Source organism: Caretta caretta, chromosome 1 (genome assembly GCF_965140235.1).
Source record: "Caretta caretta isolate rCarCar2 chromosome 1, rCarCar1.hap1, whole genome shotgun sequence".
Classification (NCBI taxonomy): domain Eukaryota; kingdom Metazoa; phylum Chordata; order Testudines; family Cheloniidae; genus Caretta; species Caretta caretta.
Genome location: NC_134206.1, coordinates 305,799,568 through 305,826,871, shown reverse-complemented (window position 1 = coordinate 305,826,871; position 27,304 = coordinate 305,799,568). Strand labels below are relative to the sequence as shown.

The window sequence follows — 27,304 nt, the reverse complement described above, 5'->3', positions numbered from 1 at the left end:
TCTACATCTACCTTGTTTATGCTCCATATCCTATCTCCTATTTCTTCCAAAATTTGCATAAATGCTTTTTAAAGAAAATTATCTGTATAATCAAAACATTCAAATGTTGTTTTTATATTACCAAGATTTTAGTTTCTGACTCCTGGTCAGCACTTTATGAGGCAGAGAAGGGCTGCACAAGCAACTGATCACCTTTTCAACATGTCTGATCTGTTCTATGACCATCTATCAGAGGATCAGAGACCAGAGCACCAATAATAAGGGCTGTAATTAAATAAACTGCAATGCTGGGCAACTCAAGTCTGCGGAAGCCGCACTAGCAGCATTCCTGCCTGGCAGATAAGAACCAGAAAATTAGCAGGGAAGGAGGAAATTGTAGGCAGATTAAAAGGGACTGAAAGACAAGACAAAGCAAAGTAGGGATGGGAGAATTTGATTATTTCTATTTTAATTATTCAAACAACTTTAAATAAATAAAGGATGTTAAAAATATTTTATCATCTTTTTCGCATCTCCTTTGTTTCCAATAACTGTAATCTTTCTAAGGTGAAAATTCACATTAGTTTCACACTTCCAAGTCTTGTTCCAGTACGACACACCTTACTAAATCTGGCTATAATTAAGACTGCCACTGTATATATAAGAAATACACTGAGGACCTGATAACTTTTTCAGATTATGGGTGCATATTGCTTGAGGCATTGCAAAGGAGTTAGTGTAAAGATCTTTTGCAAAGACCTTTCCCAGACAAAAATCTTTCTTAAGACAGACTTAGGGATATAAAGATGCACAGTGATAACCTCCACTGAAGAATTTACCAATTGTATTATGGACTTTTGAAGGGGGGCAAATGATATTTTATAAGAACACTGTACTTACACACCAAAAAGCCAGGAAATGCTAAATAGTGAAACTATATAAAACTGGAAATATGGAAGTCTACTTTAGAGTCACTCAAAGTCTTAAATCTGCACCTGTCATTACCACCCAGTATACCTAATACATAATGAAACTTCTACAGGACACTCAGTGTTACCATTCAGACCCTCAATCCATGGCAGACTGGCCCCAAATCCTCTACTATCACTAACCACTTTCTTTGGAAATTCAAGCAAAATGAACATTGTTCATTAATGTACTGTAGTCTGAATTATATATTTACAATATTTTCACGCATCACATTCTGGGTTTAAAATGTATTTAATGACAAGTCATGATTGACCTACAGCTATTTAATATAGTTCAGCTGGTAAGACATGGAATTTATTGATTCGAACTTACAGGTGACAGAATGCAGTAAAAATTTTGGTAGGATCTGTAATTTTTTCCCCACACACATTATTTTCTCTTGTTCCCAATGAAGTGGGGAAAGAGGGATTTTTAGTGGGCTATGTCAAGGATTTTTCAGAGACATATATACAACTACATTATGAAACTTATCCCAACAAAATCCGGGCAGAGAAAATATACATTGTATGCTACAAATTGGGTAAAGATCATTAGGTTCCAGAAAATCTTTTACATATAGCTTCAATATTTAAAGTCCGTTATGATGTTAACCAAGACTGAGAAGTGATTTTACTGTCACTTATCAAAACTGTCATCCAGACAATTCCTATCTCCTACCAAACTTAGTCATAAACATACGAATGAAAGTTTCAAAGATCAACCAATTTGAGTAACTTTTGTGAAAAAGTGATGAGTAAAATCTGTTCAGTGATTTACTAATTAATGTCCCAAAAAATTAACACCCCCACCCACTCAAGAGACACCCCCATATATACACACACCCTTTCACAGGGACCAAGCACAGACATTTTTAAAATCAAACAGCAACTAGTAAGGGATAACAAGAAAGTATAGTTCAGACTGTTTTGCAACCTGACCTATAGTACCCATTATCAAGCAACCAACGGAATATTGCCACATACAGTCCTCCCAGAGAGCAATTTAGCGGCTTATGTGGAATGCCATATATAAACATATTTGCAAGTTGAGTAACATGTACCAGTCAGGGGGAGCAGCTCAAATTTTTCTGTTGTAGCAATGCACATTCTGAGTTAAAAGTAGTCCCAGTGTTGGTCAACAGGCAGGCTAGAGTTAAAGTCCTATTCAAATATTATAGCTTTTAAATTTTTTTAAATCGCATTATAGTCTTAACACCTAGAACAGGCTATATTTTCCTGAAAGTGAAAATAACTTCTTTTTTTAGTAATTATATTGATAGTATCTCTCTTCAAAATTTGTATCAGATTAAGAATTATTCTTTAAAACTAAATTCCCTACTAATATTTTTCTGAATCAAATTCACTTATTAAACCTGAGAGAGCTTTTAATCTCGAATTCACTTTTCATAATTTATGTTCTATACTTTTTGCAGTTCAGTTACCTTAGAAAATTAAAATGGAATAGTCAGCTTTCCTTTTGCTTATAGGCTGTTTCCTATCAATTTTACATTTGACTTCTCATGTATTAGCACACTGCTGCAATGCCTGGGTTCCAAAAACTCGAGAGGAATGGTAATTTGTTTTTGTTGTTTTTTAATTCATTAGATTTTACTATTTTATGCAAGCATTTTTATGGGACTTGGCCTTTAAAAATTTTTTTACATAGGCTAAAGTTTGAGCTAAATTTGATCCAACAGTGTACCTCTAATGACAGTCAGATTTTATTTTAAATGTATTACTTGCACTGCAGATGACTACAGTTACCATCAGACTTTTACAAGCAAATCAATTAGTTGTCTATGGTCTCAGACAAATAGATATTTCAAGTCCTGTTGATATCTGAAGATGCAACAGTCTGCTCTCCCTTGCCTACATATACCCACACAAATAGTGATCAACATTGTGCTACACCTCATATTTTGCTACTCTAAGTGGGCTGTTTCTAAATTTAGTTTTATATAATCTCAAACACACATAATACAACCTGGATCTTAATTGGAAATCACAAAAAAACACACCACATCAATACAGCCTTAATGAACATGAGCATTAATAATCAAGTAGTCAAAGACACAAAGAGGACCTGGGCACCCACAGACTTTCCTAGAAGACCAGAGGACCAATCTTCATAGATTGCAAGCTCTTCAGGGTAGGCACCTTGTCTTCCTGTATGCATAGGCACTACCTCAGACACTGCGGATACTACCAGAATACAAAATAAATAATATTCAGAGACCTTCTTTCCTCTGGACAGTTAGAATACATAGATTCACATAATCACGCATTGACTTGCAGTGTGAGCTTGCAATCAAAGCTGTATATAGCCCTACTCAATCTCCCTTGATACCACTAACAAGTGCTGATGGTGAGTTTCTTGTCACTGAACCCACTGCCATCCACCAACGGCAGCGTGAATGCTTTCGTGAATTAATTATTTATTTACTGTCTCTGACGTGTCACTGGATAATGTTCCCAAACTATCTGCATCTAATGCATTTGCCAGTCCACCCCATGAGCTGAGGTGCTGAAGGCTATCCAAGCAATGAAAAATAGCAAATCTGGTCCTAATGCCATTCCAGCTGAAGTTTTCAAACATGAAAGAAATGTTCATATTGACAAGCTTTTTGAATTCTTCTCACATATCTGGCCTCAAGAAATCATACCACGACAACTGAAAAATGCCAACATTGTCATATCTATAAGCACAAAGGCTTAAAGAGCAACTGTGATAACTACCATGGTATCTCCTTGCTCTCCATTCTTGCATGGATCCTCTTTAACTAGCTCCTGGACCAAATTATCGATAAAATTCTATCTGAGACACAGTGCAGCTTTCATGCTCAGTAGAGTACTGCTGACTTGATTTGCATCATCCGACAATTTCAGGAAAAATGTTGCAAACAGCATCAACCTTTGTACATTGTGTTTCTTGATCTAACCAAAGCTTTTAACATGGTCAAATACACTGACTTCTGGCAACTGGTCTCTAAATTTGGACGTCCAGATCATAAAATTTTATGATCATTTGGCTATTCCACAAACCACATTTGGAAGAGTTAATGTTGATGGTGATCTAACAAACCCATTTCCAATCACAAATGGGGCAAAGCAAGGATGTTTGGTTTATTCTTCACTGTAATACTAGAGGAATCCTCCAAGACTCTTCAAATGGAGTCTTTATCCACTTTCACACTGGCAAGCTCTTTAATCTCTATCCCCTACATGTGAATACCAAGGTGACTGAAGCATTGATCCAGGAACTACTCTACCCCAATGATTGTGCCTTCCTAGCACATTCTGAAGCAGCACTACAAAACCTTACAAACTGCTTTGCTGTGGCAGCTCAGAACTTTGGACTTACCGTCATTCAAATAAAAACTATGTACTAGCCTGCCCCACAATGACTTGATCGAGATCTACATGTAAGCCTGGAAGGTACCATGCTCCAAGACGTCAGACAATTTAGTAATCTCAGCAGCATGTTAAACAATGATATGACAATCAATCAAAAAGTGGATATGCAAATAAAGAAAGCCAGTGCCGCAATATGGTTTCCTTTATCACTGAATCAGAAAGCAACATGGAATCTCTGTAAAACAGACAAAAATCTAAGTGTATAATGTTGTTGTCCTAATGACATTGCTCTATGGGGTGAAACATGGATCTGTTATTAATGGCACATTAAAAACCTTGACAGTTTCCATTTGCAACACTTATGACAACTGCTGGGCATCAAATGGTAGGACCAGCTGTCCAACACAGAAGTCTTGGCAAAAGATTGGTTGGTATTGAGGCTCATTTGATTTGCACCCAACTGAGATGAACTAGCATTGTAATTTGTATGCCTGAGAATTGTCTAGCAAAACAAATTCTATATTCTGAATTATGCTCCAGCAACCGTAACTATGAAGAGCAGATGAAACACTTCAAAGATACTCAGACAAAATCTGCACAAGATGAATATTTCTGATTCGATCTTTAATAAACTGGCATCTGACCACATCAGATGGCACCACACTGTAAGTGTGAGTATCCACAACTTTGAGGAGAACCACGCTGTGCAGCTGGAAGCACGGAGCCAGGCATGGAAACAACATGCAACTCAATTAACTCTGGCAAGCAAATGGCTCTGTGGTCAGTCCGGGAAATGATGTTCTCTCCAAATTAGTTTACTGAGCCATGCAAAGCCCCATTAGTACACACTGTGATTGTTGATATCACCCTCGAAATTGGGGTGACCAATATTATTAGTAGGCAGTGCCTCACACACTGCGGGGACTACTGGAATGCAAAATAAATTAATAATGTTTAGAAATCCTTCTATCCTCTGGACTGTTAGAATTCAGATTCACATAATCACTCATTAACTTGCAGTGGGAATTGGGTACCTAAGTTCCCTTAGACGATTGCTAGTTTGTCACTCAAGACTGGTCAAAACCACAAAGTGTTTATAAAAGACTAGGAGGTAAACAACTATTCTGGCTCTCTCATTTTAAGAACATAAGAAGGGGCATACTGGGTCAGAACAATGGTCCATTTAGCCCAGTATGCTGTCTAGCAGATGGTGTGATATGCTTCAGAGGAATGAATAGAATAGGGCAATTATCGAGTGATCCATCTCCTGTCATCCAGTCATACCTTCTGGTAGTCAGAGGTTTAGGGATTGTGTCCTTGACCATTTTGGCTAATAGTGCTTGGGGAGACCTACTCTCCAGGAACTAATCTAATTTTTTTGGAACCCAGTTATACTTTTGGCCTTTGCAAAATCCCCTGGCAATGAGTTCCACAGGTTGACTGTGCATTGTATGAAGCAGTACTTCCTTATATATGTTTTAAGCCTGATGCCTATTAATTTCGTTGGGTAACCCCTGGTTCCTGTGTTATATGAAGGGGTAAATAACACTTTCCTATCTACTTTCTCCATGCCATCATGATTATATAGACCTCTATCATATCACCCTTTAGTTGAGTCTTTTCTGAGCTCAGCAGTCCCACTCTTTTTAATCTCTCCTCACATGGAAGCTGTTCCATAACACTAACAACATTTATTGCCTTTCACTGTACCTTTTCCAATTCAAATATATCTTTTTTGAGATGGGGCAACCAGAACTGCATGCAGTATTAAAGGTATGGGCATACCTCGGATTTACATAGTGACATATAATAAGACAGAAAATATCGATCTCGTACCTAATAGTTCCTAGCACTGTTTGCTCAATGTAAAGCAAGAGCCAAAAAAGCTGATATTTTCAGAGAACTGTCCACAATGACACCAAGATCTCTTTCTTGAATAAGAGCTAGTTTAGATCCCATCATTTTGTATGTATAATTGGGTTTATGTTTTCCAGTGTGCATTACTTTGCATTCATCAACACTTACTTTCATCTGCCATTTTGTTGCCCAGTCACCCAGTTTTCTGAGATCCTTTTGTTGCTCTTCGCAATCAGCTTTGGATTTATGAGTAATTTTGTCTCAACGGCAATCTCTGCCACCTCACTATTTATCTCCTTTTCCAGATCATTTATGAGTATGCTGAACAGCACTGGTCCCAATACAGGTTCTGGGGAGGCCCCACAATTTCTCCGTCTCCATTCTAAAAAATGACCATTTATTTATAGTCTTTGTTTTCTACGTTTTAACCATTTACTAATCCATGATCATTCTTATCCCACGACTGCTTACCCTGTTTAAGAGACTTTGTCAGATGCTTTCTGAAAGTCCAAGTACAGTATAAAACTGGATTACCATTGTCTATGTGCTTGCTGAGTCCCCCCAAAGAATTCTAATAGCTTGGTGAGGCATTATTTCCTTTTACAAAGGCTGTGTTGACTCTAGTCCAACATATCATGTTCACTACCAGGCAAATTGGTTGAAACTGTAGTAAAGAACAGAATTATTAGACATGTTGATGAAGTTGGCTTGCCAGCCTGTAATTGCTAGGATCACCTTTGGAGCCTTTTTAAAAAAAAAAAATTGGCATTACATTTAGTTATCTTCCAGTCATCTGTACAGAGGCTGATTTAAGCGATAGAGAGAATTCACTATGGTATGTAACCTATATATGCATGCACAAACACATTATATGGAAGACGCATTAACACTCTTCAGCCATGCAACCTACACCAATTTGTGCTATAAAATACACGAAAAATACATAGAAATTAAAATGAGAAAGGCTAACCATTTCTGCAATGGTTCACGTTCATGACTTTTTTTTTTTTTTGGGCAAAAAAGTATTCTAAAAGTACAAACCATGTATGATCATGTTTTTGTACAGAATGTAATTTGTTGTTTGCAATGCTAAATATGGCTAATTGAAACGAGTATTACCAAAAATGGCAGACTGACACTAACTCTGGGGCTCCATACCATTTCACATTGAATTTGGTCACACTTTTATTCATCTTTCACTTTAAAGGCACAAGACAAATATACATATTTTCCAATTAAGAGAAGTAATTACAATTATAGTGAACTATTTTTAAAACCAATTCAGCATATAAGTTTTGGATTCAGTTTATCTGACATGGTGCCAACAACAGACACTATTCTGAAATGTAGCTAAAATTTACTTTATATTCAAAACATGGCAAACCCGATCATCTTTAATTTTATCTGGAAATCCCAAACTATATGCAGAATTTATGATGGTCATCCAAGCAACCAGGTAAAGTGCTGCTGAGGCAGGCATGCAGTAATACAGAAACAAAAGGTTTCAAATAATCTTGGCCATTAGTATATGTAGCATACGTGCATCACACTATGATCACCCAGCACAGCATCTAAGGTTCCTGTTGGAATCATGACTGCTACTACATACACAAGTAGTGGGATTAGCCAAAAAACAACAACAAAAAACACCCATCACCTTCTTCCACATTCAGTCACCCAGGAGGTTACTATGAAAAACTAGCCATGGTAGTTAAACCACTGCAACTCATTCTATCTGGGGTTATGGATTAAAAACCAAGACATTTTCAATTTATACAGAATGCAGAATCCTGCCCGCCCCTTTTTAAGCAAAAAAGGCTACGAAGTGCATATCACTGGCACTTTGCTGATTCTACTGGCTTCCGATATCTGGTTAACTTCAAAGTCCTGGTTCTAACCTTCAAGGACCTTAACTGATAAGGCCACCAAGACAAATGTACTCAAGGTTATACTGCAGCTGATAGAGTCCAGGGTGAAATTCTCCAGAGTAAGGGGCAGAGCATGCTCAGCTGAGGCACCTTGGAATATCTTACAGTAAAAAATAAGAATGATCCCAATATGGACCCTTTCCAGGGACAATGTAAAACCTACCTTTTTGCAAAAGCCTTCCTCACAATAGGAAAGAACTCATCCACATTTCTAATTAGAAGAAAGTGTGGGGCAAAGAGATCTAAACAATCAGAGCTCAGTCATCAGGAGGTAGTGGTGAATAGTATCCATTATGGAGAAATATAATGTGACTCCACTGGTTGTGTTACCTCAGAACTGTGATGATTATATTAGGAATATTCAAGATTGTTATTCTGTCTGTGTACTGCTGGTAATGGCTTACGATTTCTCACTTGCATCTACCAGTTTCCAGCAACTGCACTTTTATTAAAATCTTCTAAATTCTCCTCCTCTAGGCTTGATGCACCTGTATCAGGACTAAACTCAAGTACCATAGAAAGGACCAGTTACGAGCCCACTCTAGAATACAAGCACCACATAATGCAATGACCTGCCCCAAGCTTACTAAGCCCTTAAACGTCTCATTCAAGATCAGAATTCCCACAACAACTGGCATACAATGTAAGATCAAGCTTATCAGAAAAACTTTATATAGTACAAGATGTATAACCAATATAGTGCAAGACATATAACTTATCCTCTGTTGTCTTTTTAAAATAAGTTAAATAATCAGAATTAATGTTTTGGTACTTACTGGTTGCAAACTGTCACAGTAAGTCACATTATTCATCCTTATGTAGTGCTGAAAGGATTAGCTTATGCTCAACAGTTTGAAATAAAGTGCATACTTTTGAAATCACTGTATGAGCAATCTCACTATTTGGTAGGTCATCAGCCTTTTGGGTGCCAAACTCTTTTCTCCACTTCACTGTAATAGTTCACTTGAATAAACATCATGTATAATAGATTTAGTTTCAGATAAGGAATTAAACAACCGGCTGGGAAGAATAAATTAAAATACACATGGCATTAGGCCAGTCAATACATACTGAAGGAGATCTGAGAGTTGAGAGAGAGGAAGCACATTAGAGGGAAAAGTAGAAGTTAGTAAAGGAGGTATTTGGTAGATGGGTCAGAGGTTAGGGTGATCTGGTTGAAGGAGAAATTGCTTAGGTGTCCCAAGAAGTGGCTACACATAAAGGTGCTCCTAGACACAACTACTGTATCTGTTGTCTGGACACGCTTCCTCTGAAAATGTGTTAAATGGCTCAAAGGGGATCAAACATTCAAGTTCATATCCTACTTGCCTTTATTTGAATGTCTGGGCATTGAAATAAACAAAGCTGGACTGTTCATTTAGATACACTTCTGGTCACATGCCTGCTCGGGCACTGCATCTATCCCATTTGGAACATGGCACAATTATGTCTTTAAGGATGAGGGTGTACTATTTAAGATCAGTATGCTATTTTCATTCATTTCTATTAATCTAATTTGTAAAGCATTTTAGACTTACAGAGTAACAAGCCATCACAGAGGATTTGCCAGCTCTGAAGTTTGAGAACAGCCATTTGAGTTAATCCAAGCACTAAGACTTTTTTTTTTTTTTAACAGAACAAGATTTTTCATTCTCATAACTTTAAAACGGTTTAATACACTCTAAGATTTCTAAGAAAAATTCATCTTTGGACTGAAATCAAGCAGAAGGGATCATTCTAAAAATCAGATACTATAATGGGAGTTACAAAAATGTCCTAATTTTAAATTGTATAATATAACCTACCAAAAAACAAAAATACTGCATTGCAAATCCCGAAACAGACCTTTTCCTAGAGCAGTTGTTTTCATTCATTAACTGTAGAAAATAAAATCTCTGGGTAAATTTGAGTAATAGAGAAGATCATAAACCTCCTAGAGTAATGTAATCACACCACCTTCCCTTCCTCCTTTTCTTTAATTAAGATAGTGGGCACCACAGTGTACATAGTAGTTTATCCCCCCAGAGATGGATGAAGTATCCCTTTCCCAAGAGAAGAACGCTTACACAGGATGCTGTTTAGTAGAGGAGAAAGAGGCAATTGAAGCAGAGAAATGATGGATAGCAATGACCTTTCTATCTGTAAAACATGGGCATATTTTAGGCTATTTAATTTTCAGAATTGAATTATTATTAATCAATTATTCATGGCAATTTGAATCTATTGGAGATGATTTTTGTTTTCTTAAATATTACAAAGCTATCCTTCTTGAGAACCAGAAAGGAGATTAAATCCTCACAAGTAAATAACGATCAAGTCACTGAAACTCTCCCCCATCTCTCACACACATTCTTTTTCCTACATAAAACATACCTTAATGACGACTTTTTACTTTCTATAAGACTTGTGTCTAAAATCTATCTACTTAATCATTTTGAATGTTGTTTTGACTACAACAAAGACGTTTTCTGTGCGGGTATAGCTTGAGTATTAAACTGCAGAAGCCACTGTAGTTTGGGATCGGTGAAAGCATGTACACCCCATCTCCGACTGGGAGAGATGAGCACTACCACAAGCAGTGCTGTTGCATCATAGCCTTTCCCACAGACACTAGTTAAAGCAAATGCAGTGAAACTTAAGCACCTTCTTTAATTTCAGCTTAACAGTGGGGAAAAACACATACAGAGCCTTTGAAAGGTGTGGGTGCACAGCAACAGGCAAGGACAGGATAAGATTACTGGGCTCAGCATATATGGTTATGGGGTGTATGTGAATGGGCGTATGAGTGCTTGTGAAGGTTTCTTTTTTCCTGGCTGGGCCAGCCTATTAATCTTTCTCCTCTGAACCCTCTCTAATTTATTAGCATAACCTTGTGTGGACATCAAAACTGGACACAGCATTCAGGTAGTGCCAAAAACAGATGTAATATGACCTCCCAACTCCTACCTAATATTCTCCTATTCATTAATCCAAGGATTGCATTAGCCCTTTTGGCCACAGCAGTGTAGAGGGAACTCATGGTCATCATGACATCCAGGTCCTTTTAAGAGTCACTCCTTTCCAGAATACAGTTCCCCATCTTGTAAGTATGCCTACACTATGGTCTGAATGATCATCAACTGGGAGAAAGATGCACGTTGGGGGTAGATCACTTGTCAGGGGTAGTATGATGGTGTTCATTACTGGTTTCTGAGACTTGGGTTTGGGGATTTTGAGGGGATGGGGGTGGTAACAAGAGGGATATGTGGGAGTCCAAGCATGTAAAGGTGTAGCAAAACTGCAGGTGGTTTGGGGAACGGGCTGCAAGCTAAGGGGTGTGAAGGGGTTTGTATAAGACAGTGAGTGGATGAGATATTTCAGTTTATTAATTCTGCCTTGTAACATGAATTTACAAATGCAAATGAGCAATGATAAAAATAGTGAACTCGTTACACAGAGTCCCTAAAATTCTAATCTATTGTACTGTATCTGGATCAGTAAAACTGACGGATGAATTTAGTTACATACAAAGCAGGATAAGAAACATCTGTAAAAAAGAAAAACCTGGAAAATTAACAGATGGAAACATTTATCATATGAAAACTAAAAGGTTCTTATTACAAAAGGGAGCATGTATCAACTGTGTGGGTGGACAAAACAATCCTTATGGAAAAAGAGAAACTGAATCATTAGGACAGTGGTAAATAGATGGCAAGACTTTTGAACAAAAATTACAATGTGTCCTTTGTTTAAAATTAATTAAAAACATGAAAAACTAATTATTTGACTAGGCAGCGTTATGTAAATTTTCTTATTTAAAACATAACAATATGCCAAAACACTGTTTACTTCTAGTCCCAGACTGGTTTTTATATACAATATTTCTTGAACATACTTGAATAATACAATATACTTGGTTGAATAATTATCATGCTTAGCTGAAGTACTTATTATTAAGATGATAAACAATGTTTTAGACACACAAGGTTCTCTTTATTATACTTGTTCTGTTACTCAAGCTTCAATTATCGAGAAGACCAATGCATAAAACTTTTACAAATAACACTTGCAGTATGTAATCGAGTCAAATACTGCTAATGTGATGTAAAAGCTACGTCTCTCCTCATGCCCACAACTGAAGAACAGTGAGAAAATCTGCTTTAGTATCATGATTTTTACTACTTTTTCTTGGAGGATCACTTTGCTCTGCATTAAGAAAATTAAGAAAAAAAAACCAGTGGTGAAATAAAAAATGAGTATTCATTATTTCACAACAGTTATTCACACATGCTTCATCATAATGGCAGCACTTTATATTTGAGTTTCATATAGCAGTAAAGGATGGGAGCTTTAGAGGTATTCAGCACTGACCTAACTGCTGTCACTGAAGTCAATGGTAAAACTGATATTGATTTAAATGGGAACAATTAGGCCAATGCTAAACCCTTTTGAAAATCCCACCAAAATATTTATGATGAGATGATCCCTCCCATTACTCAGGCTTTCAATCATGGTGTCATTTTAGACTCTCCTTACTTCCACGCACTTGCCAATTCCTGCTGCTTCTTCCTATACCATAAAGAGAAAAAAAAACATCCTCCCATCTCCAATCCAACTGCCAAGAACAGAATCCATGCACTAGTTGTTTTTTTTAAATCTTGACTACTGCAACCTTCTGCTATATCATTCTCTCTCCACTGCAGTTCAGTCCATCTAAAATATTGCTACCAATTGATTTTACTTTCCCAGAACTCTAGACCTTCTTCCCCAGCCTCTTTTCTAATCCCACATAAAATTCAAACTTTTTCTCTTAACCTACAAGGAACCCCAGACCCCTCCTTCTGCAAACAATTCGACCTTCATATCCTCCACTACACCCATCTCTCTCTTTGCTCACTCTCAACTCTGCATCTTCTTGCCTGTCGCCATTACATTTAGAACATCACTCTCTTCTTTTCCAAAACCATTTAACATCCACTTTTTCCAAACTTAGGTCAACCTAGCTACATCACTCACTGAAAAACGTAGGTATGATGACCACAGCCCCAATATAGACACCACTAGGTCCACAGAAGATCTAGCTACCACCTCTTGGGGAAAGGAAGAATGTCCTACAGCAATGGTAAAAGCTCTCCCATTGCTGTAGCAAATGTCTGCACTACAGAGGTGCAGTAGAAGGTTTGCCTCTGTAGAGCTTGTAGTGCACACATACCTTAATACCCAGTACAGTATTTTGAACTGCCCTAGCTTATGCCCTTAGACTGATAGTCCTTTGGGATAAGGAACCTGTTAATTGTGGCACAGCTCTCCCACCACACTGTTTTACATACATTTATGTCACCATATATAACAACTATTACCCCAAACTATGAAAAATGTGCAGATTTACCTTTAGGTAAATTTAAGCTTTCCTAAGAAACACCTAACCAGTAATACAATACATCCAAGATATGGCAAAATATTTATGGAGTTAGTTATCTAAAAAAAGGGAGAAGTTGATATTTCAAGAGAGACTTTTATTCAGCTGCTTACAGAAAGGGGAGGAGATGGGACCACACAAGGGAAAAGAAATGCTTAACTATGGAGAGTTCTGAGGACTAGAGTAGCACAAATTTATCCTGCTGACACGCTGCTGAAGGACAATACATGCAGAGTATGCCGCAACGCTAACCTTTAAGTGGATGGTCAGTCCATATTCCTCAGGTTGAAAGTAGATGCAAAATGCTGCTTTAAGCTTATTCAATTTATGAATATACCTTATAATTAGAGACATTTCCCCATGCTACCACTCCTTTGACTTTCAAAAGCTCAACTATTTACAGAATGTTAAAGTAAACACAGTATCTGCACTAACAGTTATTAGCAAAACATTTGACCTTTAAGCATGTGCAACTGTTCAGAATACATTGGGCAGTGCATAAACATTGACTGAAAAAGAAAATGAAAATAGCCTTACATTCTTCATTTAAAATAAATTATAGACTAGGGTGCAGCTTCTAAAACCTATCTAGTGTTAATCCCTTACCAATCAAGCTTTAAGATATGTTTTACAACATTCTCTTAGTTTGGTGTCTGGAGAGGCTACATTTTGTTATGCAAGACGTTTCTGCAAGCATGCTACTTTAGGACTTGAAATTCCTCAGTTGCTCAATGTATCTGAATGGAAGCTCTCGCTTTAAAAAAAGCTGCTTTGAGCTTAGTTTACTCTGCCACTTAAACATGTAACTTGATAAATCTATGGTGATAGTACCTAGTAAAGTTGCACACTGCAACTAGTTTGTCTGCTACATAAACTCATCTGGTCATGAACTTATAGGCAAAGTACATCACATCACATAATATTATGTCTTTAAAAGGTAAATTGTACAGGAGTTCCCTATCATACTGTTATGCAGAGACACTCAAATCACCAAAACATCTTGTTTATGTCTTGGTTTCAACCTTTTGCTGATAATGCTGACAGGAATCATTCCAGGGAAGAAATTCTGTTGACATACATTATGGTTGCAACATAATTGATTTGACACACATTTAACTGAGTCAACAGTCAGTACCCCATTACACTAGTAAAGCAAGCCTAAACGACAGCAATTTGTTCTGGAAATACTTACTTCTGATGAGGTCACCATCAGTGCGATTTCCCCAGACAGACTGGTCTTGTATCTTTGGTTGTATGCTTTGGTTATTGGAAGGTGGTGTTATGTCTCTTTCTCCTGCAGCTGTATTCTCTTTATCACATTTTTCTAAATCAAAGAAAAAACATATTTTAATTTCAAATCACTGATAACATTAGTATTGTTATTTTCCCCTTTTAAATAATGCATAATAATGTTAGTTTCAACCACTTTTCCCATCATTTTTGCTCATCTAATCAGACGACTTTCTTTAATGAAAGTCTTTCAGTGGGCTTGCATTTTACATGTTCATATGCAAATACACCTTAAGACAACAGTTTAATGGCAAACTGTGTTTGGCATTTAACGTTTATTTACCTTCCAAAACAACATTTTCAGATAAAACCTCTAAATGACACACAAAATCCGGTATTTTTGCCCATGCAGATGTGCTTCTTGTGTAGAAACTACTTGCTATGTGGGAATTTCATGAAAGCTATAGGAACTGTGCCAAAGGTCTGAGATTCAACATATGACTAATAAGACAACTTATGTTGACTAATAGCCAAAACTGATGGAGACGAAAATCCCATGGTAACAGAACTTTCAGTTGTTGTTTTTTTAAAGATATGAAAAGTCATTGTTGAATTAAAATGAAGTTCTAACCAAATTTACAAAATGCTTTTCTTTTTGTAATAAACATGCGCCAAATGTAAGAAAGCTTGTTTCACCGTGTTGGCCAAGAGATTCTTAAGCCTTCTTTACAAGTACTAGAGAACTCAACAGTAATATGTTCAGATGTAGTTTCCCATATGAAGTTTCTCCTTGCTCACAAGCACTGACTCATATTTTCACTCACCAAAATAAATGAAAGCTTTCATAGGTATCTTCCGTAGGCAATTATTTTATTCAAAACACACCAGTCACTGATAGATCACCATGCATCTGAAGAAGTGAGGTTTTTACCCACGAAAGCTTATGCTCAAATAAATCTATTAGTCTTTAAGGTGCCACCAGACTCCTTGTAGTTTAAGAATCTATATTCCATGTTACAATGGTTCATAAAAATACTGCACTTAGATTTCAAGTTGCAGTTTGAAATATTACTTCATAACATTTTTGGAATATGTTTTATAACGTGTGCTATGTAAAGCTATTTTAAAATAAAGTGAACTACCACCTGTTGAATAGTGGGGAGGAAATTGCATGAAATTCTTAATGTTACCTTTATTAATTTACTGTATCTCTAGCACACAGATAACGATTTAAATCATTTTAAAAGATTTTGCTCTTAAACTAACCAGAGTAGCAAAATTAGGAAGATTATGAAACCAATCCTGAATTGCTGGAAGACAATTGATGTTTCACTGTGCAGCGGTAACTGTTTTGTATAAGATGTGATAGTGCACAATCCTATTTAAAATCTTGATATAGTAGATGATATTAAACAGTCCTACTGAAAGAATAACTGTATTTTGGGGCAGTCAAAATTCCAAATTAAATTTTAGCCAAGTGAACTAGAATTCTGAGCGTAGAACCAACTGTAAGTGTCAAATTTCCTTAGATGTCACCACACCTACAGCAGTTGTCATTCGGTCTTAAGTAGACATCTTCTCAATATCTGAAGTCTGCGGAATAATTCATAATTAATTACCTTTAATTTTACTTCTCTATTAGCTTTCTACTCATTTCCCAACTTCTTTTCATTGCTGAGGACTAAACCATACTTGAATTCTCTCATTTTTGATTCCTGTTTGAAAAACTATAATGGTATGTACAGTACGCTGCCAGCCAGCACTACTTCATTGTCTATTCTGTAAACCACTCCTGAAATTGTGATTAAATTGTTAACATCAAGAAAACAAAGGTGCAGCATTTAAGAAAGGAGTGTCACAACTAACCAGTAAAATAACTCTTGATCTGAGGATTATCTAAAAATGAGTTTCTTAAATTGCTGAAGGGATATCAAAAGACAGATGTGCAGCATAACACCATTAACTTCACCAAGTGAGGATCTGCCCCCGAATGTCCATAGATGAAATCTATCCCAATGTTTTCTCAAATTTCACAGTGAAAGTAATAACCACTGACTTACCTTCTCATTTCCAAAAAGAAAAGGAGTACTTGTGGCACCTTAGAGACTAACCAATTTATTTGAGCATAAGCTTTCGTGAGCTACAGCTCACTTCATCAGATGCATACTGTGGAAACTGCAGAAGACATTATATACACAGAGACCATGAAACAATACCTCCTCCCACCCCACTCTCCTGCTGGTAATAGCTTATCTAAAGTGATCACTCTCCTTACAATGTGTATGATAATCAAGGTGGGCCATTTCCAGCATAAATCCAAGTTTAACCAGAACGTCTGGGGAGGGGGGGAGGGTAGGAAAAAACAAGGGGAAATAGGCTACCTTACATAATGACTTAGCCACTCCCAGTCTCTATTTAAGCCTAAATTAATAGTATCCAATTTGCAAATGAATTCCAATTCAGCAGTTTCTCGCTGGAGTCTGGATTTGAAGTTTTTTTGTTTTAAGATAGTGACCTTCATGTCTGTAATTGCGTGACCAGAGAGATTGAAGTGTTCTCCAACTGGTTTATGAATGTTATAATTCTTGACATCTGATTTGTGTCCATTTACTCTTTTACGTAGAGACTGTCCAGTTTGACCAATGTACATGGCAGAGGGGCATTGCTGGCACATGATGGCATATATCACATTGGTAGATATGCAGGTGAACGAGCCTCTGATAGTGTGGCTGATGTTATTAGGCCCTGTGATGGTGTCCCCTGAATAGATATGTGGGCACAGTTGGCAACGGGCTTTGCTGCAAGGATAAGTTCCTGGGTTAGTGGTTCTGTTGTGTGGTATGTGGTTGTTGGTGAGTATTTGCTTCAGGTTGGGGGACTGTCTGTAGGCAAGGACTGGCCTTAGACTATCTAATTTTTTTTTTTTAAATGGGAATTTTCCCCATAGTTGAGATCTTAGGCTTCTTGGATTGCATTATTAGGCTTCAAATAATGGAGACATCTTGGATTATATAACAGACTAACACCTGTCAGGAATGGTCTAGATAATACTTAGTCCTACCATAAGTGCAGGGGACTGGACTAGATAACCTCTCAAGGTCCTTTCCACTCCTATGATTTTATGATTATTTTCTTGATTCCGGAAGTGCTGACACAATGTGCTAGTTGCTGTCCAAGCATGCATGAAGACGAACATTGCCTCCATTTGCGGCAATAATTTACAATTTAAAAAATTGCATTTGTAGGTATTTTGTTGTTTTACTTTATTTTTGCATTTTGTTATGAAACATGCCTGAAAGCAAGGTCACTAAATTAAAGCATTACAATGACTATTACCAACAATCCAAGGAAATGCTTGAACCTTGGTTGATGGGTCATACCTACTCAGAAAGTTTTCCAAACAGAGCCTAAAGCTGCTATGAGAGCAATGGCATGATCAGGCACTCCTTTTTCATGGGTTTTCTGTAGGAACTTATAACACTTTTCTAGTTCAAACAAGTTCGATCTTGAAATTTCTCTCTCTGTATACTAGCCTTCTCTTCTCCATTACATTCTTCAGTCTATATGCAATAAACCCTCAAAATTGACAGCCAGTAGGAAAAAGAGACGCTGTTCAACCCAGCTTATTTCCAAACTCTAACATCCTAGGTATTTTGTTTAATATTCATTAGAATGCGTTCATCCAGAAAACCAACCTCTCTTCAAAACTTTTGTAAGTTTTTTCAGATGATACAGTAAAAGCATCATACCCTTTCCCTGGTTATTACGGTTATTCATTTGTATTACAGTACTGACTCAGGATCAAGTCCTTCTTGTGCTAGGAACTGCTGCTTTAAAAAAAAAAAGGGGGGGGGGGAACAGTCCCTACCCCAAAGAGCTCAGGACTAGATCCACAAAGGTACTTATACATTACAACTTTTAGCTGACCTCCTTCTCACTAGAATCCTTGGATTTAGGCAGCAAAACTGGCAATTAGGTGTCTAAATTCCTTTGTTGATCTATCAGCTAACTACAGTCTAAGGCCTTGATAGAATCATAGAAACGTAGGACTGGAAGGGACCTCGAGTTGTCATCTAGCCCAGTCCCCAGGACTCATGGCAGGACTAAGTATTATATAGACCATCCCTGACAGGTGTTTGGCTAACTTGCTCCTAAAAATCTCCAATGATGGAGATTCCACAACCTCCCTAGGCAATTTATTCCAGTGATTAACCACTCTGACAGGAAGTTTCTTCTATTATATCATCCAAACCACCCTTGCTGCAATTTAAGTCCATTGCTTCTTGTTCCATCCTCAGAGGTTAAGGACGACAATTTTTTCTCCCTCCTCCATGTAACATCCTTTTATGTACTTGAAACCTGTTCTGCCCCCCTCAGTCTACTCTTCTCCAAAACTAAACAAATCCATTTTTTTTCAATCTTCCCTAATAGGTCATGTTTGCTAGACCTTTAATCATTTTTGTTGCTCTTCTCTGGACTTTTTCCAATTTGTCCACATCTTTCCTGAAATGTGGTGACCAGAACTGGACACAATCCTCAGTTGAGGCCGAATCAGAGTAGAGTAGAGCAGAAGAATTACCTCTCATATCTTGCGTACTCCTGCTAATAAATCCAAGAATGATATTTCCTTTTTTGCAACAGTGTTATGCTGTTGACTCTCATTTAGCTTGTGATCCACTATGACCCTCAGATCCCTTTCCACAGTACTCCTTCCTATGCAGTCATTTCCCATTTTGTATGTGCGCAACTGATTACTCCACTTAGGAAGGAACACTTTGCATTTGTCCTTATTGAATTTCATCCAATTTACTTCAGACCATTTTTCCAGTTTGACCAGATCATTTTGAATTTCAATCCTATCCCTCCTAAGCACCACAAAGCTTTGCAGACGTATCACAGCCCTGTGGACATGAATCATTTCACTGGTATTATGCATATGAAACTGAAAGCAGAAGTAGGTTTAGGGAAAATCTACAGTTAGGCATTTATGAGTTTCTGCTTTTCATTTGGTGCCACTTTAGAACCAACACTGACAACTATGAAGTAAACCAATTTCACAAAAATAATAAGCCAAATAATTTTATATTTGGAAACACACAAAGTAACTCCTTAACTAGTTTGGAAAAAAACAACTAAAATTGCCCAACAGTTGAAAAAAAAATCCCCATTATTCATAACACTCAAACTGCTGGTAAAGTGTGACTATTACGGCAACTGGAGTAGCTAGCTGTAACCTTAAGAAATTCTAGGAGTCCCCGTAAAGCAGGATTATTACAGTCCAAATCCAATTTGGGTGCAGTGTTCTTTAATGGCCCCAGGATTCAGGAAAGAATCCCCATTCACATAAGAACTAAAGCATGCAAAGTCAATGGTACTTTGAGCACATGCTTGAAGTTGAGCAAGGCACTGAACATTAATTCTTCTTTTTTCAAACAGTATATTAAATTTCATATTTTGAATTCATATGGAAGTATATTTTGCAGAGAAAGAGGAGGCTGCTGGATGTCATTTTCAGAATGTCTCTATTTCTTCTATTTTTTCAACTGATGTGTTTGAATCCGTTTCAACACTCTAAATCATCTTTAGATATCTGTTACTCTCTAAACTATTCTTCCTGTCATACGATTATTCTTCCTTTCATACTAACACTGTTTGTTTCTCTATTTTGCAAACACTTAGACAATGTTCACTAATTGTTATTCTAGATTATTTTTAGTTAATAACAGGCCAAGGTAAAAGCTTGCTCAGTACTCTTAGATGAGACTCCAAAACAGTCTAAAATATGGCCTGATTATTCAGCTGGAATTCTGTGCAAGATCAACCTCTTAATAGCATACAGTTTATTTAAATGCACAGGATTTAATATAAAAAAGTCTGTCCATGGGTACAAGTAATAATCAGCACCAGGTCAGTGCTAACATTTTAGGCATTTTACTTCAATGGGAGCTACTGGTGAGAGTCAGACTTCTTATTTAGGTGTGTTGGGATCCTTCACAGTCCAATCTACATCCCACAGAACACTAATACAGGGGACAGTCAGGCAGCCGGGGAGCACAGGAGGTGAGAGGTGCTAGTACTACGAGTTCAACAACTACAAGGGGCCTTCCAGAAAAGATCAGGGCCCCACCCAAGCAGATCTAATCACTACTGGGGGGAGGAAATGGACAAGCACCTTTAAAAGGTGTATCAAAGGTACATTCGTAGGACTCTCCTCAGTGCCAGGTATACCTCACTGGTACTGATGAGGTACCTCACTGGTACCGATGAGGCTCTCAGGATTCAAAACTAAGCATTAAAATGGCTCAATTTCAAAAGGGACGACACGACTAATTCATTTGCTACCAATGGTAAGCCCAGCAATATGAAGAGCCAAATTCCAATTACCTTACTCACACAAATATTTACCAATTAATTTTAAAATGGTCTCATAAGAAAGGTGATTGGAGGATGCTCCGATGCCATGTCAGTGAGCATGGTGTAAAAAACATTTAACGTGGCCAAGTATACACTTTATAACTTTTTCTAGCATCATCATCTTTCTTTCCCCACAACTTGCATGGGTGTGCCCAACTAGCTGCTGAAGCTATTTTCTTTCACTTCTTTTTTCTTAGTCACATAACTGCGGCATTTTTCAGACATTTAAACTTTAAACAGTTCTTCCTTATAAAGAGTCTTGTTTTAAGAGGAAGAGCACATTTAGGCTTAAGCTATCTATCTGACAGCGCAACTGAAAGTACAAGTAGTTGAGTGAGGAGAACACCATTAGAGAGTCTGTTTTCCTTGCAACGCATTGCAGAATTATGGAAGAGAAGAAGAAATGGATGTCCTCAAGAAGTGAGTCTTTGCAAATAGTTGGACAAATATGGAAAACATTTTAGAAGGTTGTATTATAGTTTTTCTGACTGAAGTGCATTTAATATTTTCTATTCTACACAAGAATCCAATTATATCTAATTAATGAAACTTGGTCAGTTTTCCCAGGCAAATAGAAATTCAGTTATACTCTTTACTGCAAATGTATGGAGTCCTAATTTAAAAATGACGAAGTTTTCAAGAAAATGATACCAAGAATTGTGTAATTAATTACTCAATTTATTTCCATGAACCCCCTGACCTACCCCAAAAAACATTCTGGTCTTTCAGTACACTAAAGAAAAGCTTTTCAAGAACCTACAACTTCCAGCGAAGTCAGTGGAATCATAGGTCCTCAGCAGCACCTAACAGGGTCAGGTCACAAGGAAATCGCGCTACAGAATATTGCAAATGTTCATTGCTATTTCCCCACAAGTCCTGTTCTCAAAATAAAATTTATGCACATTGATTTGCTAATATTCAGAGTTATTGGGAAAAATTGGTACTCCACTTCCATGCATTCCTCTGTCAGTTTCCTAACAAAGCAAAGAGTATTTTAGAGATATTTCTTCTTAAATATGGATTTAAAAAGCAGCAACTTCCTCTATTTAAAATAAATGCTGTAAATATTTCACAAGGGTCTTAAGTTGAAGGTGAGTGGACACGGTTTTCCTTACAGGTTTCAGAGTGGTAGCCGTGTTAGTCTGTATCAGCAAAAACAACGAGGAGTCCTTGTGACATTTTACGCTTTCGTGGGCTAGAACCCATTTCATCAGATGCATGGGGTGGAAAAATACAGTAGCAGGTATATTTATACATAGTACATGAAAAGATGGGAGTCCACAAGGACTCCTCGTTGTTTTTGTTTTCCTTACATTATATACAACATACCTTCAGACATCATACAACTAATCTCTTTAACTGAATCTACAACAGTGGTTCTCAAAGCCGGTCCGTTGCTTGTTCAGGGAAAGCCCCTGGCGGGCCAGACCGGTTTGTTTACCTGCTGCGTCCGCAGGTTTGGCCGATCGCAGCTCCCACTGGCCGCGGTTCGCCGCTCCAGGCCAATGGGGGCTGCGGGGAACCATGACCAGTGGGAGCTGCGATCGGCCAAACCTGCGGACGCGGCAGGTAAACAAACCGGTCCGGCCCGCCAGAGGCTTTCCCTGAACAAGCAGCAGACCGGCTTTGAGAACCACTGATCTACAAGATATACTTCCACGGCTAGTCTGTAGATGTCATTTTTCTTCAGTTTTTAATTTACTAGAGCACATACTGTACTGGGATCACATTTATAAAAAGCATAACATTAGTTTATTTATGATTCCCCAAAACAATTTTATTCATCTAAAATAGTAGTTTTCAACCTTTTCTTCATTTGCAGACCACTAAAAAATTTTAAATGGAGGTACAGATCTTTTGGAAATCTTAGACATAGTCTGTGGACCACCAGGGGTTCGCGGACCACAGGTTGAAAACCACTGATCTAAACTATGGACTCAGTTCTTTCACCCTAACACTGAGTAATAACTTACTAAGCAACAGGAGATTAATATGTGTAAGGGTGAAAGTCAAGTCCTAAATATTTTTCCTAAACCTTCAATTCTGTAATTCCTGAACTACCCTGGCTTTGTAACCATATACTGCTAAACTGATTGAAGCGCTGGAATAATGATTGACAATGATATAAACTCACCTGTTCCCTTCTCCCCTCCCTTCAAAAACAGATTTAGGCTAAAAGAAAGTAATAAATATCCACAAATACTATTCAAGTTTAGGTTCATCATCAAAATACATCACATTTTAAAGTTGTAGCAAATAAGACCCCAATCCATTGATGGAACTTTTTACATGCTTAAAGTTGAACATGTGCTTAAGAGTTTGCAGGGGCTGTGACACTGGTAGACCCTGTGCCAGCTCTTGACAAGGTGTAGGTGTCAGCTGAGAACTGACAAATTCATAGCTGAAAACCAGACCAGCTCATCTCTATGTTAGTATTGTTTAAGATAGATGTAAAACTTGTAAGGATGTGTTTAGACTCTATAAATTGGTTGTAAATTGCTGAATGCATTAACCTTATTGTAATCTCTGTATCCCATGCTATAAGATATGTATCTTTTGCTTTATAGCTGTAAAAATGCCTGCTCTGAACTTGAGAGCTCAGACAGGAGGAGTGCTTCCCTCACCCACCAAAGAGGACTGTGAGACTAAATGGGCAATTGTAAGACATGCGGATACAAAGACTCTGCGCTAATTACGTCAACACAGGCTACATGCAGAAGGCCTTGTCCCATCAGTTTGAATTCTGAAAGAGGAAAATAAAGATAGCTGACATGAAAATTTTTCATCTTTGGAGTCTGGACTCTCTCAGGGCCATAGACACTAAACTGAAGAAGAGATCCTCAGGGTGGACCTAGGGGTAACCCTGGAAGACATTTTGAATTGACAGATTACTATAGCTCTGTCACTTTTTTGGAACCAGAGACTTATTTTGGGGTATATGTCTGCTTGCTTTAACCTGAAAACAACACTCTCGTTTATTTTCTTAGTTAATATAGCTTGAGTTAGTTTACTGTAGGATTGGTTACCAGCACTGTTTTTGATGTGAGATCTAAGGTACAAATTGATCTGGGGTGAGTGACTGGTCTCTTGGGACTGGGAACAACCTGAATATTTTGTGATCTTTGGTGTAAGTGACCATTTATCACTAAATCCAGCTTGCCTAGGTGGCAAGATAGACTGGAGTGCCCAAGGGGACTATCTGTGACTTCCTAGTAAGACTGGTATAATGCTTCAGGACTGGGTTGGTAAAATCTAATTATAGAACATACAACCAGTTACAGGTGTCTGCCCTGAGGCTGACATTTACAGTCATGAACCACTCCAGAAAGTGTGACAGGCCCCAACCAGTGCATAAATCTAAACCAAAGTACTTACAACGCTTGTGATTCATTGGCTCTTCAAAATATGATCATATAATCCTTTAAAATGATACTTACACATGTAATAGATATTCAAATTTCTTCTTACACATAGTTTGCCCATGGCCAGATCAGTGTCATATTTTGTCCCAGGTAGTTAAAAAAAAAGCCTAATATTTGGGAAGCTAAATGATTTTATTTCATATTAATAAAATACAAAAACCCAATTCCAAGCCACATATCTTAAAAATAAAGTCTTGTTCCTAAATCAATTATCTCACTGACCAAACTTCAATAATTTCTATGCATGGCCTACATGTAAAGTTTAACCAGTATGGACATTTGATTATATGACACAATAAAGGTGGCATTTAATGCTCAAAATATGTATTACAGACATTGGTCTTTCTGGCAAAAACATGGTGCTAACAGTTCAGTTCTGCACGGTTGATCTTCTGTATCTAATTTAAAAAAAAATTGCTGTTTAGCAGTTATGAGTCACTCTCTAGGACAAAAAAAACAATAAGATCAGTATAAACCAATCTAACATTTCTACATGCCAGAACATTTTTATTTAGCTACAGATACTTTCTGGTTTCTTAAATGAGATGTCAACTTTGATTCCATGTAGCTATTGATTTAAAGATGTTGCCAAAGAAGAGAGTGTGGCTTTATTATACAGTTGTACAACTGAGTTACCATGCTGTGTAACTTTATACATAGCTGGTACTTGAAGCAATTGTAAATTAGATTCTTCCTTTCTATTCTTCAGAGACTTATTTTATATCGCTATCAGAATTCTTGAAATCAAAACTGCCAGCTATAAAAGAAAAAAAGATAAAGCCTGATTGCCACAGACCATAAGTATGTACAGTAAATGACCACATCCTCCTGTATCTTATCTTCAGAAGATAAGTTGTCAAACTAATTTACCTGCAGCTTTTCCAGAAATCAACTCATTTGGGTGCCAAACTAAAAATCAAATAAGATTTAATTCTGAGAGTGTCATACTAAGATGAAAACAAATGATATGCATCCCTTTGAATAGTGGATTAAAAGTAAGTTAATAAAGCACAAACTGGGTTTGTCAGCAGTATCTCAAGGGTAGCCTCAAAGGGAAAACAAAGTGACCTCCAACCTGAACAAGTCATGGTCACAGACCTGCTGCCTACCGCAATCTGCTCGGAGGACACGCTGGGAATTTGAGAGGCATTACAGAGACGTGCTTACAAACAAAACCACAAGGCTAAGAAGCGAAAGAAAGGAAGCGTTTAAGGCATAGCATGATGGGGCTCTCTGAAAGCCCCTTGTTTTTTAAAAAGAGGGAACTTGGGTGGTGGGGGGGAGGGGTGAGACCCACCTACTTTTTTTCTGTTGACTGCAGAGACACATTTTCAGTAACAAGCGGAGTCCAGAGGAACAGCAGAGACCAGGGCTCAACACCCCCCTCCTTACCCACACCGAATGAACCAGCGAATGTACCATTCCGATCAGAGGCGCAACAATTGGAGAGAAACTTTAAAGCAACTCACCGCCAGGCAGCGAGAGCAGAAGGCTGCGTTCGGTCCGAGCTGCAGGCGCTGGCCCTTCAGGCCCCGGAGGAAGAGGTTCCCTCGCTTGGGACATCTGCCAGCTCTCTCCCCGCGTCCTAGGAGCTTCCACCCCCCGACCAGCCTAACACGCCACCCTGAAGGGACAAACACACGAGAGGCCGTTCGAGTGCGTTGCTCCCCCGCACACTCACGGCTCCGGGGCTAGGGCTTGGGGAGAGGCCGGCCCCAAAGAAGCAACAACTTTGCAACTCCGCGGCAGGCGCGTCCCTCCGCCCCTGTCCTCCCCGCTGCATGCGGAGGGCGCCTTTAGATGCCCAGGCGCAACGTGCTGGCGGGCAGCTCAGGGCGGAGCACAGCCCCCGGGGTGCCTGAGCGTTGGGGGGCTCGGGGGATGCTCAGCGCCCCATAGCCAACTGGAGCCACCCGCCATACCTTGGCATTGCCTTCTGCTCGGCCCCGGCACGCTCCCCTCCTCCACCTCCTGTGGCGGGATGTCCCTTTCCTCCGCCCCGGCAAGGGAAACTTACCGAGGCTCCCAAAGCAGCAGCAGCATCTCCCCTGGCGGCGCGGCCGCCTCTTCGCCTCCCCTCTCCAGCTGTGGCGGCGGCTGCCTCCTCCCTCCTGTGCAGCCCCCGGGCTCCTACGGCTGCAGCCCCTGGCACCCCGCCCCGCTACCGCGCGGGCCCTCGCCCTCTACAGCCAGCGCGCTGCACACACCAAACGGGGACTTTTTTCGTCTCTCTCTCCCCCGCCCCAAAGCTTCTTCTTTTTTCATCATTTCCGGAGACTGGAAACAGCCAGCTGTGGCTGGCAGCGATCGAGGCGTGGGGGCGGCCGCTCCCCAGGTCCCGCTGCCCGACCCGTTCCCCAGAGGCTGGGGCAGGGAGGCTGGGCCAGAAGAAGGTCATGGGCACCAGCCAGGCCCAAACTGGGAGCATCCTCCTACCAGGTGGCTGGGGTTGGGTATGGGCCATGCTGGGCTTGTAACCCTGCAAGTGCCCTGAGCAAATGGGGGGGAAGGGGGCCCCACTTCCAAAAATAATGACAGGTTTCAGAGTAGCCCTGTTAGTCTGTATCAGCAAAAAGAAAAGGCGTACCTGTGGCACCTTAGAGACAGATTGTTAGTCTCTAAGGTGCCACAAGTACTCCTTTTCACTTCCAAAAAGGAGGCTTTCATGCCTGAGCATTGCTTGCAGCTGTAGCATAGGGCTAGGTGAGAGTAGCACTTTAATAGGGTTAACCTCTAACTCTGACATTATTCACT

General features: G+C 38.8%; 1 protein-coding gene across 3 annotated transcripts in view; it reads right to left on the bottom strand.

Annotated features, from left to right (window-relative positions):
- MDFIC (MyoD family inhibitor domain containing) overlaps positions 1-26,842 on the bottom strand; it is a 63,682-nt gene extending 36,840 nt beyond the window's left edge. Inside the window, exons 1-3 of one of the 3 annotated variants that reach the window (XR_007354637.2) lie at positions 26,568-26,842; positions 26,020-26,174; positions 14,677-14,808 (exon numbers count right to left, since the gene is read on the bottom strand). Coding sequence is in view for 2 of the 3 variants with exons in the window: in XM_048836130.2 (XP_048692087.1) it covers positions 14,677-14,808; positions 26,020-26,113 (226 nt within the window). In the remaining variant the exon portion in view is untranslated. The other 2 variants (XM_048836130.2, XM_048836131.2) reach the window with 2 other exon arrangements.
- Between the last annotated feature and the right edge of the window lie 462 nt (positions 26,843-27,304).